This window comes from Schistocerca nitens, chromosome 1 (assembly GCF_023898315.1).
Source record: "Schistocerca nitens isolate TAMUIC-IGC-003100 chromosome 1, iqSchNite1.1, whole genome shotgun sequence".
In the NCBI taxonomy this organism is placed as follows: domain Eukaryota; kingdom Metazoa; phylum Arthropoda; class Insecta; order Orthoptera; family Acrididae; genus Schistocerca; species Schistocerca nitens.
The window spans coordinates 1,174,339,480-1,174,355,791 of NC_064614.1; the positions used below are offsets into that span (position 1 = coordinate 1,174,339,480).

At 45.1% G+C, this 16,312-nt stretch overlaps 1 protein-coding gene across 1 annotated transcript in view; it reads right to left on the reverse strand.

Annotated features, from left to right (window-relative positions):
* The window catches only part of LOC126238974 (probable G-protein coupled receptor Mth-like 1), a 563,627-nt gene that overhangs the window by 76,465 nt on the left and 470,850 nt on the right, over nt 1-16,312 (reverse strand). Inside the window, exon 3 of the mRNA XM_049947825.1 lies at nt 3,864-3,942. Within this exon, the coding sequence (XP_049803782.1) occupies nt 3,864-3,942 (79 nt within the window). The remainder of the gene's footprint in view (nt 1-3,863; nt 3,943-16,312) is intronic.

Sequence of the window (16,312 nt, forward strand, 5' to 3'; positions counted from 1 at the left end):
TAAGTACAAAAACACTGTTATTGAAATAAAAGGTTCTACCTAGTAAGCACTCGAACACGCAAGAAATTACAAAAATAAACTAGTAATTACACAGATAACTGAAAATAAGTCGCTGCTGTTTGTAAAATATGTAAGAAGCAAACGGTGTACTCGCCTTAGTAGTAGCAGGAGCTAGCGATGCGCTCTCGCTGACGGTCTAACTGACACTGACTGAGCTGCTCTAACCAAACATACAAGCCTGCACGATACGAGAGTCGATACAACGGTCGATAGCAATGGCGGTACTGTACACTACACTGTTATTGAAATAAAAGGTTCTACCTAGTAAGCACTCGAACACGCAAGAAATTACAAAAATAAACTAGTAATTACACAGATAACTGAAAATAAGTCGCTGCTGTTTGTAAAATATGTAAGAAGCAAACGGTGTACTCGCCTTAGTAGTAGCAGGAGCTAGCGATGCGCTCTGGCAACAGGAAGTGTTCTGAAACATTCTGGTGTTGCACGTTACAGAGTTTCAGAAGAGACATTGGAGGACATCAGGCAAACGTTTCTCCGAAGCCCACGTAAGTCAATTCGCCAAGCAATTAGGCAACTTGGTGTATCTCGACCAACATTGCATCGTGTAGTTCACCAGCAGCTTCGTACGTGTGCTTACAAAGTGAAAATTCTGCAACATCTGATGCCAAACGACAAACCACGCAGACAACAATTTGCTGCGGATATGCTGCAGTGTATTGATATGGTGCCTGCTTCCTAGAAACATGTTTATTCTCAGATAAGGCAGCCTTTCATCTATCAGGAAGGGTTAATAGGCATAATATTCGGATCTGGGGTTCGCAAATTCTGCAAGTTGTCATTGAACATGTTCGTGATAGCCCTAAACTAAACGTCTGGTGCGGGCTAATGCACGACAGGATTGTTGGACCGTTCTTCTTTGCGGAACAAACAGTGAATGGGTCACTGTATCTGGACATGTTGGAGCAGTTTGTGTACCCTCAGATACAAGACTTGCAACCCAACATAATTTCTAAACAAGATTGAGCTCCGCCGCATTGATCAACGGCTGTTCGCAAGTTCCTGGATAGGAAATTTTCCAATCGTTGGATCGGACGCGGAGGACCCATTGCCTGGCCACCACGTTCACCCGACATTACGCCGCTTGATTTCTTCATGTGGGGATCCGTGAAGGACTGCGTGTATGCGACCAAAGTTGACGATTTTGTATCACTAATGTGATTGCAACAATAATAGGGGAATGTTACAAAGAACTTGGCAAGAAATTGAATACAGACTCGATAATCTTCATGCTACAAATGGTTCACATGTAGAGGTGTATTGATGATAAATAAATTCTTTGAGATGCTCTATAATGTGGTGCATTTTTCATTGTAGTATCTACTGTGGTTTTTTTTTCCTGGGTCTTTGAAATCAGGGAGGTTCGAGTGGGACACCCTGTATGTAAGCACAGCAGACACGGACGGGGGATCACCCTCCCGAAGATTTGGTCCGCAAATGGGGAAATCCACTGAGATAAGCGACTTTGACAAAGGGCAGATTATTATTACGCAGAGCTTGTGGACGAGTATCTCGGAAACGGCGAAACTGGTCGTTTGTTCATGTGCTACTGTCGTGAGCGTCTACGGAAAGAGTAGGAGAACAGTGAAACTACCATTAGGCACTGAATTGTTCTTCACAGAATGTGGGGTTCGGCGGCTTGTGTGCTCTGTAAAGTAGGATAGATGGTGATCTATGGCATCGCTGCCGAAAGGGCACAATCCTGGTCCACGCACAAGTGTTTCAGAGCCACACCGTTCATCGTACATTGTTGAACATGGATCTCCGAAGCACATCACCCCTACGTGTTCACATGTTGACAAACGACATCGTCAGTTACGATTGCACCGGACATGGGACCATCGGGATTCGACCGTCAATCAAAGAAAACGTGTTGGCACTTCGAGCGAATCGCATTTTTGCTACACTAAGTCGATGGACGTCTCCACAAACCCCGTCATTGAGGTGAACGACGGGTCGAGACGTGCAGCGCGCCACGGACAGAGACTGATGGAAGCAGGGCTATGGGAGACATTCTCCTGCGCTTGCATGTGATCTGTGGTAGTAATGAAAGACACGCTGACAGCTGCGGACCACCTGTATCCCTTCATGACTGATGTCTTCCCCTATGACGACGTCCTATTTCAGCAGTATAGTTGTCCATGTCTCGGAGCCATAACCGTCCTCTGTGGTTTGAGGAGCATTACAGTGAACTCACGATGGTCTGCCGGTGACCAAATTCTCCTGATGTAAATGCTATGAAACCCATCTGGGTCGCGTACGCAAATTATCGGCCCGTTATTTAAGCGAATTACATGACCTGTGCGTAGGTATCTAATGCCACGTACCTTCACACGCCTACCGACACGCTGTCGGATCCCTGATACGCAGAATCAGGGATGTGTTTCGTTCCAAAGACGGACAAACAAGCTATCAAGCAGGTGGTCCTCAGGACCGTTGCAATTCGGACGAAACGTCGGTTTTAGTTTATTGTTGTTGTTAGTTTTTAGCAATGACGCGGCTTAATACCCAGAAGAATTTTAATCACTAGGTGGTCATAATGTTTTGGCTCATCAGTCTATACTGACTTCGAGTGGAACGTCACTGGTGCGCTGAGAGGGGTGGCGAGGTCTTCAGGAGCACCTCGTTGCGCATTGCAGTGAACATTCGCTACCGTCTGTGGTAGGGGCATGCGTTGTCGACATTGCTGTGGCACTGTGATCTCTGGACGATACCATAACATAAATGACTAAATCCAACCACAACCGGGAGAGACTGCCACTTGTCTGGCTATAAAATATCAGATTTCAAAACTTTCTTCTTCCCTTCAGATATTCGGTAGGTTTAAGTAAAAGTGCTGCCCTCGACACATTAGCGCTACTTGTTAAAAGGGAAAGGCGTTTTGCAATTTTCCTCTGTTTTTGACCCTCCACTGCTATATTTACGTAGAATGGCATTAATTCAATACTGTCTGACAAATATTTATTAACAGAATACTGCTTGCGACATTAGACAACTCCCAGAGGCATCTACTGAACATCGAATGGGAACGCAGCAGTGTAGGACAATAGATGGGGACAAGTTTCGTTCCTGTGTGAATTGCTGATTGGTATGTTTGTTGCTACTGTTAATGATGAGAGTACCGCGCGGTATTACATCATATCGCAATCTAGCTACGTGACTGCATCTGAAGTCCATTTTTGAGAGAAAAGGGTAAAAACTGCAGACATAGTTTCACAGGAGACAGCGTTAAACGAATTGATCTAGAATCTCAGTACCAACGTGTGTCCCTGACGGAACTGCAACCATAAACAGGATTCTCTAGTAGCGTAATTTATGAAGTCGGGATAGGGCAGAAGTGACTTGTGGTAATTCTGCAAGATTTTACTTTTGTTCCGTACTGGGATTTGCTATCCTGATAAAGTCTGTGATCTGCTTCGGAATAGACATCAAGACGTTACTGATTTGAAGTTCACACTTTTCAATGCAGAGACAGAATTACTTGTGAAGATGGCTACGAAACATGTTCATGCTGAAGGCGCCCTTCCTGTATAGTGACATGTGAAATATGTTCATTATGTGTCCCCATAACTGCCACTATTAAGGTATCAAAATACCTCTCCATATCTCGATTCAGCTGCTTGAGAGTTGATTCGTTGTGTTTATCATAGACTAAACAAAAAAAGAATCTTAATTTTATGTACGGAAATTTCGCCTACGTACTTCCATACTTTTCTTGGTACTGGAATATGCAGATAAACGTATCATTTGCTCAGTTAGAGAAATATAAACACAATGAGACTCACCTGAACGTCCACCATATGTTTATACACATCGTGTTCAGCCAGAAGAACGCTGCCAGGAAGAAGAAGTGCATCGCGATCGCTGCAAACAGAACAAAAAAAAGAAATTCAGCTTCAAATTATCTTCCAGCTTTCGTGATGGGCGGTAGGTGGTAATGGTTTTAAAAATATTTTCATTAAGTTTTCATAAAATTTTGGCATGAAATATTTGGTAAACAATTATAAAATTTATGAAGCACAGTTACAGCAAGTTAAAGCAAATTGGAACGATCACATAGATAATATTGTGGGTAGAGCAAACCAAATATTGCGATTCATTCGCAGAACACTTAGAAGGTGCAACAGGTCTACTAAAGAGACTGCTTACACCACGCCTGTCCGCCCTATTCTGGAGTATTGCTGTGCGGTGTGGGATCCACATCAGGTGGGACAGACGGATGACATCAAAAAAGTAAAAAGAAGGGCAGCTCCTACTGTATTATCGCGAAATAGGGGAGATAGTGTCGCAGACATGTACGTGAATTGGAGTGGCAATCATTAAAACAAAGGCGTTTTTCGTTGCGACGGGATCTTCTCATGAAATTTCAATCATCAGTTTTCTCCTCTGATTGCGAAAACATTCTGTTGGCACCCACCTACATAGGGAGAAATGATCATCACGATAAAATGAGAGAAATCAGGGCTCGCACAGAAAAATTTAAGTGCTCGTTTTTCCGCGTGCCGTTCGAGAGTGGAACGGTAGATAGACAGCTTGAAGGTGGTTCATTGAACCCTCTGCCAGGCACTTTATTGTGAATAGCAGAGTAATCACGTAGACGTAGACATAGAACAATACTTCCATGTCGCGGTCTAACGTGTTGCTTCCCGAGGGGGGAAGGCGTGCCGGTCCCCGGCACGAATCCGCCCGGCGGATTATGCCGAGGTCCGGTGTGCCGGCCAGCCTGTGGATGGTTTTTGACTCTTAAATGCATGATTTTTTATTTCAAGCTGTAAAAATTACCACGTTTAGTTTATGGTGCCTACATTACGAAAAAAATATTGAAAAATTTTAATTAAATTAACAAAGGATTATTGTTGACAATCCCTACAAACACAAAAACAGACCTCATTTCAAATCTATCGTAAAGACACTCGAATTAACAGTCCACACCGTATCCAATTGCGTTTTCAAAATAAAAAAGTAATTTTCAAACCCACAAATCAGTGCACAAACACCGAAAAATCGGCCCTACTTTCCGCCAAAACACTCGCGCGTCAGTACATCCACACAGCTGATCGTCGAACGGGTTCAGTACATCCTGCCATTTACGATCGGTATGAACTATTAGCAGCTGCAGTGGAGTGTATACACTTAACTACATAACGAATTTGTTACAAAATGTTGCTCAGTATAGGATACATCGAAGAAATGAAGTCTATAGCTGATCAGCTACACTATGCATTAAAGGGTTAAGGCGTTTTTTCATCTACCTCGGCGAATGCGGGCTGATTCTCCTAATTCTGCCCCAGTTACACTGGGTCGGCGATTGCTGCGCAGACACCGTTTCCACGTACGCGTACACCAGAATTACTCTACCACGAAAACATTTGGGGTCACAGTCGTCTGGTATGAGACCCGGGGGGTCCACTGGGGGCCGAACCGCAGAATATCCCTGGGTTCGGTGTGGGGCGGCGGTGGGGTGGGTGGACTGCTGTGGCCTGTTGGGAGGTTCAAATGGCTCAAATGGCTCTGAGCACTATGGGACTCAACTGCTGAGGTCATTAGTCCCATAGAACTTAGAACTAGTTAAACCTAACTAACCTAAGGACATCACACACATCCATGCCCGAGGCAGGATTCGAACCTGCGACCGTAGCGGTCTCGCGGTTCCAGCCGGCAGCGCCAGAACCGCGCGGCCACTTCGGCCGGCTGTTGTGGAGTTGTGAACCAATGAGGGCTATGGCGGGACGAAGCCTCTCCGTAGTTTCTACGTCCCCAGTTTAATACACTCCTGGAAATTGAAATAAGAACACCGTGAATTCCACATGATCACACTGACAGAACCACAGGCACATAGACACAGGCAACAGAGCATGCACAATGTCGGCACTAGTACAGTGTATATCCACCTTTCGCAGCAATGCAGGCTGCTATTCTCCCATGGAGACGATCGTAGAGATGCTGGATGTAGTCCTGTGGAACGGCTTGCCATGACATTTCCACCTGGCGCCTCAGTTGGACCAGCGTTCGTGCTGGACGTGCAGACCGCGGGAGACGACGCTTCATCCAGTCCCAAACATGCTCAATGGGGGACAGATCCGGAGATCTTGCTGGCCAGGGTAGTTGACTTACACCTTCTAGAGCACGTTGGGTGGCACGGGATACATGCGGACGTGCATTGTCCTGTTGGAACAGCAAGTTCCCTTGCCGGTCTAGGAATGGTAGAACGATGGGTTCGATGACGGTTTGGATGTACCGTGCACTATTCAGTGACCCCTCGACGATCACCAGTGGTGTACGGCCAGTGTAGGAGATCGCTCCCCACACCATGATGCCGGGTGTTGGCCCTGTGTGCCTCGGTCGTATGCAGTCCTGATTGTGGCGCTCACCTGCACGGCGCCAAACACGCATACGACCATCATTGGCACCAAGGCAGAAGCGACTCTCATCGCTGAAGACGACACGTCTCCATTCGTCCCTCCATTCACGCCTGTCGCGACACCACTGGAGGCGGGCTGCACGATGTTGGGGCGTGAGCGGAAGACGGCCTAACGGTGTGCGGGACCGTAGCCCAGCTTCATGGAGACGGTTGCGAATGGTCCTCGCCGATACCCCAGGAGCAACAGTGTCCCTAATTTGCTGGGAAGTGGCGGTGCGGTCCCCTACGGCACTGCGTAGGATCCTACGGTCTTGGCGTGCATCCGTGCGTCGCTGCGGTCCGGTCCCAGGTCGATGGGCACGTGCACCTTCCGCCGACCACTGGCGACAACATCGATGTACTGTGGAGACCTCACGCCCCACGTGTTGAGCAATTCGGCGGTACGTCCACCCGGCCTCCCGCATGCCCACTATACGCCCTCGCTCAAAGTCCGTCAACTGCACATACGGTTCACGTCCACGCTGTCGCGGCATGCTACCAGTGTTAAAGATTGCGATGGAGCTCCGTATGCCACGGCAAACTGGCTGACACTGACGGCGGCGGTGCACAAATGCTGCGCAGCTAGCGCCATTCGACGGCCAACACCGCGGTTCCTGGTGTGTCCGCTGTGCCGTGCGTGTGATCATTGCTTGTACAGCCCTCTCGCAGTGTCCGGAGCAAGTATGGTGGGTCTGACACACCGGTGTCAATGTGTTCTTTTTCCCATTTCCAGGAGTGTACAATACAATATACTACAATACAAAACGTTACTTCCCTACTTTATAAATCACCAACACTGCAGAACGGGAGAGCGATTAGGAAAACTACTAACAGAGAGAAAAAAAAGTGGGCGGCAAGGAAAAAAGGTTGGTTGCTGTCACAATCCACATAAATAGAGAAGCCCAAATTATCTCTGAGACATAGCACTGACATGCTTATACTACGGTTGTCCCCGAATTGTTCCTCTGCTGTACGTAGTACACAACGGTGTAAAATATGTTCGCATCCCTCCGCATTTAGAGTTTTCTTAAGCGGAATAAATGAAATGAAATATACAGTGAGACCAGTATCGTGTTGTAAACGCCAAGTTCGTGGGATAGCATAATTAAGGAGTCTGTCGAAATAAAGATGTCAGAAAATCTAATAAACAGGGACGGAGGTTTCAATTTAAACATGGCTTGAGTTCTGGCATTCAATTTATTAAGATCTCGACGGCCATTTCATCCACCAGAGCTAGAAAACGATAGAATGTGCGTTTCACTGAACACCAGAGCAAGCTCTCTAAAAACAAAAAAATGTAAAGGACCTAGGGGAATGGAACTCAGCTTTAAACAGCAGCGAGAGACGCACCATAGCTCACAGTCTGGTTGGAGTCCAGGTACACACAACAGTAAAATTCGAAGCACCTTAATACGGTGGCTCAATATTTTACGAGGGTTGGATCTTAAATAGTGACAACTATTTATTCACGACCGATACAAAAGAGTTACATGTTTGGACCTGTTACTGTCCTTTAAAGTAATCACCAGCGTTGTGTAGAACCCGTTGCCAGAGATGTGGAAGGCGTAGTGTACCGGAGTTTGTATTAGCGGAACCTGTTCTGTTGATGGTGCGAATGGAGCGGTCTGCTGCCTGCCGAATCTCTGGAACAGTTCTGAAGCGAATGTCACAGAGTCCGCAGCGCCGTATTTTGCCTGTTAACATATCTCTGTATTTGGTGATTCGCTAGCTGTATCTTAATAGATCTGTGAGGTACGCGGTTGTGTAAAGGCTTAAGCTGTAGAACTACACCACACTACACCTCCTCTGGTTCGATGTCCACCTTACCGCGCTGCCTGCCGGGCCAGGGGACCTAGTAATACTGCACGTACTCCAATTGCGAAATTTTATCACTGTACGACACACAGTTTGTGAGACGTTTTACGCTTGTGAATTCTTTAAAGAATCTGTGGTTGGTGTTTACTGGTAAGTACTGCTCCGACACCTCGCCGCTAGCGGCGTTGTAACGCTGCGTTACAGCTGCAGCCACCACCGTTGTCACTATGGAAGCCAGGCAGTGTTGGATCGCGCCCTCGGCAGTTGCGTAATGCCACCCCGCACTGTCCGACATTCGACCAGACGCCGCCGCCACATTTATTTTCAGAGGCCGTGGCCGAGACCGCGCCTGCCTGCGGATGCGACAAATATTAACGGCGCCACAACACACTCACGCACCTCTTCCCTATCTTTCTTTTTGGCTCCTCGCCGCTGTGAGTCACTGTAGAAAGCCGTGAGAAGGCCAGCTCCTGGCCTAGCAAACCGGCAGACCCGCATGTCTCTCGCCGAATCACCTCTTTTGCCAAATGAAGTCAATTAATGATACGTAACATTTACGGCTGCTGGTATCAGAAGCTTTATTCCCACGTTTCCATGTTGAGGCGTAGCGCCGTATAAAGATCCTGCCTTGGACGCGGTTAGCCGGCCGAAGTGGTCGTGCGGTTAAAGGCGCTGCAGTCTGGAACCGCGAGACCGCTACGGTCGCAGGTTCGAATCCTGCCTCGGGCATGGATGTTTGTGATGTCCTTAGGTTAGTTAGGTTTAACTAGTTCTAAGTTCTAGGGGACTAATGACCTCAGCAGTTGAGTCCCATAGTGCTCAGAGCCATTTGAACCATTTGGAGGCGGTTAAATGGGAGATGTGTCTCAGAGCTGGATAGTGACAGATGGTGACGCGAGACTGGACGCGCACGTAGTTTATGTATCAGCCAATAGAGGACAATATTGGATAAGTGACTGATTTAGTTTCGATTGTGTCCACTAGAGTGCACTAAAGTAATAGAATGTTTTTCATAAACTGTTCTAGTATTTTCATAAAGTGTTATTATGTCTTTTTGTGTATGTAAAATGTTATAAATGTGTTTTAGCAGTGTGAATAATGCGTGAGTGTGGTTTAAGGTTAATATGAAGATAATTGTTTAACGAGTTATGTAGTAGGATTTAGTGTGGGAACATTTCGAAGAAGTATGGATATGGACAAAGGGGATTTTGTAGAATAGATTTGTAAAGTGAGTTTATGGTAAAGGCAAAGTTAATTCAGGTATAAATAACTTTATGCATAAACAAAACTTCAGCATATTAGATAATTACGTCGGTAAAAAGTGCAGTCGTTAAATTTACTATTTTGCGATTGGTTATTGATGAAAAGCGCGGACTGACGCGGGAGAATGTTGTTTTGCTATTGGCTGTTGAGTAAATATTCTTCGCGCGCCTTTCTCTGCTGGTAGAGAAGGAGTATTCTAGAGAAGGGTGGGAGCCTAGCCATGAAACAGTTTGGACGTGTGTAGTGGTAGTTCCGATGGAAACGATAAGTTGCCCGATCTAGCAGTGTTTCATACATCAAAAGTGTGGTAAAGTGACGGCATAATTATTCCGATGGGCGTGTAGAAATTTCGGAATTTTAAGTGAATTTTGTGACGAGAAAAGACATATATTCCGCGTGGCGTATTGAGCATGTCGGTGGCTAAAAACTGTGACTACATTTGGTACCGACAGACTTAATATTTGGCGAGCATTCTCAATCAAAAACAATCAGTATTTTTGTAGCTATTACGTTTTCGGGAAATGTAACACCACAAACTTGCTAACGTGAGTGAAAGGGATTGTGAGTGACTGTGCTAAGACTAGCACGGGCTTGGCAGTGATACTTACTTGTTCACCTAAGTTTCAGACTATATTAATTGAGGACAAAATTTCCAACCTTTCATTTCGTGTGAAAACTTTCTCCCGAAACGTAGATTAGTGACTTCAATTGCAGCCTGGTTCACGTCGAAGTACAGTAGGTTTCGCTCGACTTTCCCACTGATGATCTGCTGAGACAATGTTCACAGGTAGGTGCAGGTACGTCGTAATGGGACGGAAAGGACCACGCCGCCGCAATGTCTCAGCAGAGCGAAGATGTAGTGGTTATCACATGACGTCATAAAGTGGAGTGAGGTACGAGCAACAGATGCTACAGTTACACCTATCGTCAGAAATTGCGCCAAAACTGTCGTATGATTGGCTTCCGTAATAAAAGATGGACGGATTACCTTCCAGTCAGTACGCCAAAACTCATATTTTCGTTCACCAATTACTACTAAATTACCATTCAGACTTTGTTCATGATACTAGGGGAGAACCATTTAATGCTGAACTATCACTGCATCATCAAAACTTCATTTTATATTAACTTTAACAAAACATCTGAGTACGTAGAACGAGCCGAATCGCTCCGTGTACCGTCGGCTTCTGGCTATACGGTTCAGAAGTGCAAGGAGGGACCGATGTGTTTGTTAGGTTGGAAGGACTGCCTTGCGCGTCGAAGGTAGTGACCCGCGAGCAATGCAGAGCATACCTGAGTTTAGGAAATTGTAACTTTATTTCTGAAATGTTACCAAAGTTTGCTACCGCATTTAAAAGTGAGCTTCATTTTTGATTAATAAGAATGATTAGTGACGCTTGCAGGCGCGCGCTACCACACACTATCAGTCAACAGTATTTTATTTTGTCTGATGCAATGGCCATAGTAAAAAACGAAATATATGCAGCATACCTGCCAACTTTCAAAAAACAAAAATCTGGAGATTCAGTTTTAAAAACCGCGGCACATTTTCACTGTAATCTCGAGGCAGCTGATGTGAGTCTCTCTTCCTATGACGTCTTTATATATATATATATATATATATATATATATATATATATATATATATATAACGGCCGTAAAATGGCAAATGAAAACATCAGAACTACCCAAAACGTTGATTCGTAAAACAAGGGACAGTCAACCATTAATCTATATCGGGCTCGTACATGGTGCACTAAAAACCGTAATACAAAACTGTTAACCTACAATTTTTTTCCGTTATAACACTTCGACTTTGAATTTCGTCATCTTATTTTCAACTTTAACTTCTTGTAACGGCGCACGATGCTACAAAGTGCCGTACTAAAACTCTCTGATCCCAGGCGGCTACCCCTTTTCAAACATTTCATTCCAGTAATTTTTAAATTTTTCTCAATTACCGACTTGCGCTGCCCATATTGACTGTTGGGCGACCATCCGCTTTGATTGCACGACCGCGAATGTTTTTCACTGCCGCACGTGTCAATTTGCAATCGAGCATATCTATTTACGAGTCTTACAATCTGCTTCTTTAAACCGTTTCCTGACCTTTCTTGTAACTTCCTACACAGCTCTCTATACACGTGACTGTGTACACAGCGATTATGGATGTGGGACTACCCTACAAACACTACCTCGCTTGATAGGTGCCCTGACGTCATTGCTGGCGTGGTTGTCCGTTGATCGGAATGCCATCGCCAGCCGAGATGGCCGAGCGGTTCTAGGCGCTTCAGTCTGGAACAACGCAACCGCTACGGTCGCAGGTTGGAATCCTGCCTCGGGCATGGATGTGTGTGATGTTCTTAGGTTAGTTATATTTAAGTAGTTCAAAGTTCTAGGTGACTGATGACCTCAGCTGTTAAGTCCCATAGTGCTCAGAGCCACTTGAACCATTTGAAATGCCATCTTCCGACCAGAACTCGATAGTAACGACATATGTTGACATTTAGTGTGATTATATCGTGAATTAGACATAGGACGGGGAACTAGCAGTTTGTTGCTTTAATTTTGGAAACCTGCGTATATGGCATTCCCATAAACTATGGAATTTATTATCCCAATGAGAGAGAGCCTTAGCCACTTACTTGGCTGCTGCATTACAGCAGAAACTGCAGACTCAGGGTCTTGTACTACCTCTGATCTGAGACGACGGCATCGCCAAAAGCGCCAGGTTGGTGGACAAATTTAGAAATTCTGTGTTTTGCTTTGATGCGGCAAGACTCAACTGCACACCTTACACGTCCGGCTACTCAATTATAAATGGAGGCAGTTGCGCGCAGTCTGTGGTGACACAGAAAAAGGAGTCGCATATTCACTCGTCTGATGTCTGAGTTACATCACGTCCAGTCGCGGTGTGTATTTACGTGTTTGCGAGGAACGCCGCATATGGCATGGGAAGAACAGTTTCACCTCTGCATGTTCTCTGTCATCCTCTCACCTTCTTTCTCCCAGCATGACTCTCCTTTCATCCTCCCCCCTCGCCACCCTCTCTCACTCTATATTTGAGCCGCCGAGAGCCGAAGTGGTACGACTCAATTTTTCCTAGTTCTGAGAAATGAAGGATTTTGCGTTTCGATTAATGTAAATTCTTGCTTTACAATAATTCGTGATTCAATGATAATTAACCGAAATCCTCAGCTGCCGACAGGTGTTGTTGATATATCTCGATGGGGACAGCTGGAAATGTGTGCCCCGACCGGGACTCGAACCCGGGATCACCTGCTTACATGGCAGACGCTCTATCCATCTGAGCCACCGAGGACACAGGTGAATAGCGCGACTGCAGGGACTTATCCCTTGCACGCTTCCCGTGAGACCCACATTCCCAACTGTCCACAATTCTACATATATATACTGTACCTAATAGATATTTGCCCATCCACTCATTACTCGCGCACACTTTGGCGATTCCCGTAAGAGTTCGGGCAACCTGTGAGCATTCGCACAGATAAAGGTCAATGGCTGGGTAGCCTTTAACTATATACATGAAGACAGTAACTGTTCACGAAAGAACACCATTGATGACCGTGCAGCTTCTCTAGAATAAATGATAATTAATTGAAACCCTCAGCTGCCTACAGGTGTTGTTGATATACGTCTATGGGGACAGCTGAAAATGTGTGCGCCGACCGGGACTAGAACCCGGGATCACCTGCTTACATGGCAGACGCTAAATCCGTCTGAGCCAACGAGTACACAGATGAATAGCGCGACTGCAGGGACTTATCCCTTGAACGCTTCCCGTGCGAGTAATGAGTGGATGGGCAAATATCTATTAGGTACATTATATATGTAGAATTGTGGACAGTTGGGAATGTGGGTCTCACGGGAAGCGTGCAAGGGATAAGTCCCTGCAGTCGCGCTATTCACCTGTGTCCTCGGTGGCTCAGATGGATGCCGACACGGTAGCTCAGCGTGTTCGATCAGAAGGTTAGGTGCCTTCTGTAATAAAAAAACTGGGCTAATCGATCAACAACGAACTGAAACGGGTGTCTTACGGTGTCCGCCCCGAGCAGATGCAGCGAACGAAAGCGAACAAATCTGTAATAAAAAAACTGAGTGGAAGGATCACCAAACACAATGATAAAAAAAAGAGCAGGAGATCCCGGGTTCGAGTTCCGGTCGGGGCACACATTTTCAGCTGTGCCCATCGAGGTATATCAACACTTGTGCGCAGCTGATGTTTCAATTAATTATCATTTATTCTAGAGAAGCTCCACGGTCATCAATGGTATCTGTTCTTTCGAGAACAGCTACTATCTTCATATATTCGTGATTCATTTGATGAAATGTGCAAATGAAATATGATAATTACGTTTACTACAGACATTTTAGTTATTTGTACCTTAAATTCGTTTTTATAGTCCCTAAAAGTTGGACTACCATTTTTCCTCTCAGAAATTTACTCCTAGTGAAATGTAAAGCGGTATAAACTTTTGATGAAACTGAATACCTGAGAAGGAACACTCTGTCTTTTAATCTCCTTAACTGCAATTTATTTGTAGAACATAAACATAATATAGTAAATGTGAGTCTGCACTTACTGCTCCCTTTATGCACTTTTGTTCCACAAACCGAATTAAAATGATTGCCGAAGTGGCCGTGCGGTTCTAGGCGCTGCAGTCGAACCGCGAGACCGCTACGGTCGCAGGTTCGAATCCTGCCTCGGGCATGGATGTGTGTGCTGTCCTTAGGTTAGTTAGGTTTAACTAGTTCTAAGTTCTAGGGGACTAATGACCTCAGAAGTTGAGTCCTATAGTGCTCAGAGCCATTTGAACCTAGAAAGCTACCAACTGAGCCTGTCTAATAGTTCAGCAGTGCTTCATCTATGGATTTATTTTAACTGTTTCCAAATGTCGAAATTTCTTAACGTCTAGTTTTTGTCATGCTGATATTTCAAGAGGCTTTTTAATGGAGCATGTCTGTTTACTCGGTTTCACTGTCCGCGCCATCTTCCTCTGCTAAAGAGTCAACATGTCCAGGTTCAGATTCCTGAGCCGAACTTGCAGTTGTCAGTTAGCTGAAGAAAGCGTGTTGCGCTGGAGGGTTGTACGGTATACGTGCGATCGTGTCGCTCCATTTCGCCTCGGTGACTGGTCGCGTAGGATTGTTAAGAGGGATGAATTGAACACAAAACAGGCGCGGGAGGTCACGAGCATGATGTGAAGTTGTAATATCCAAAGTTGTTCGAAGGATTCATACACCACGAAATTCTTTGCATAAAACGAGATGTGGACAGTCTTTCTGGAAACGAAGCCATCGAACGTGAAAGCAACTGAACTTTTCATTTCGCGTGTTATTCTTTCTAAATGTCAGACTTTTCGCTAGATACTTTGTTGAGACAGAATCATTTAGGGCCATTCTACAAACAGTAAAGGTTTGTTTTCTCCTGGCCTTTTGAATGACATTACATCAATCATCCGGAGCGAAGTTCTTGATTTTGTCCCGATAACTCCGAAATCCCGATCGTTTGGCAAAAAGGAGAGTAATGATGATATTAACTTATGGTCGACCCTCTGGATCTCATTTCTTGAATTCTTTACAATCTCTGTTCAAATTAGCGCAGGTTTTGAATTCCGATTTCGACCAACTGCTGCGTCACTGTATGCTATTACGTAACGTGCAACATGAGCATGGAGTTCTACATGTTTTAAAAGGCAGAAACCTACATCTTGGGAGCTTTTTCATGACGAAAGTCTCATCCCAAATGTACATATAGCCGAGCGACATTACAAATCTAAAGAAATTGAACAATGATTATATTTACTAGCACTGTTGCAATGCCTTTTTTATTTTAAAGTGTAAATAAACACCCAAAACAACGCAGAACAGCACTAGCATGTGGCCTTGCCGCTAGTCTTATACCACTATTCTCGCGAACGCACTTCACTCTGGCGTGAATGGAACAATGCATTTTACCCTCTCAAGCGGCTCGGTTGGGAGTTACCGTTATACCACTTCTCCACAACAAATTTCTGTACATTGTGAGTAAACTCAGTGATATAACTCAAAAATTAATTTTTTTTGACTTAAATCACTTTGGTTCTCAGCGGCTCATTTTTGATCTCTCCGCTTTCCTAACCACCTTGCTGATTTTTCACTCTTTTCAGAAAAAATCGGTTTAACTTTCGGAAGAAATCTACGTTCACAATTTATGCCTTGTCTGTCAATCAATTCAGTTCGCAGGCGTGTCCCTCTCCGGCCCCTTCCCCTTTTCTCCTTTCTACTTCCCTTAAAGCTGTGAGGCAATTTATTTAAGTAACTATTGCACTAACTGATTTTTGTCCCAGAAATAAATTAAAAATAGTTTCAATATCATGGTTCTGACCAACGTTTCGAGAGACCTGTAAACACCAATATCATTTCGACAGAGTTGTGGAAATAATCTATGGAACATGGACCTAAAACTTTCATTGACATCCGTACTCCACATGCCACTAGCGAAGAGTATTTCAGGTGTGTGGTGTTGCTACACAGTTGACTGAAAGAAAAAGTGAAATGATCGTATGGCATTGTTGGCCGGGTGGCCTCACTCGAGTTTGGCCTCCAAGTGCAAGTCTTATTTCAGTCGACACCACATTGGGCGACTTGAAGATGAAATGATGATGAGGACAACACAACACCCAGTTCACGAGCGGAGAAAATCTCCAACCCGGTCGGGAATCGAACCCGGGCCCGCTGCATGGGAGGCAAGCA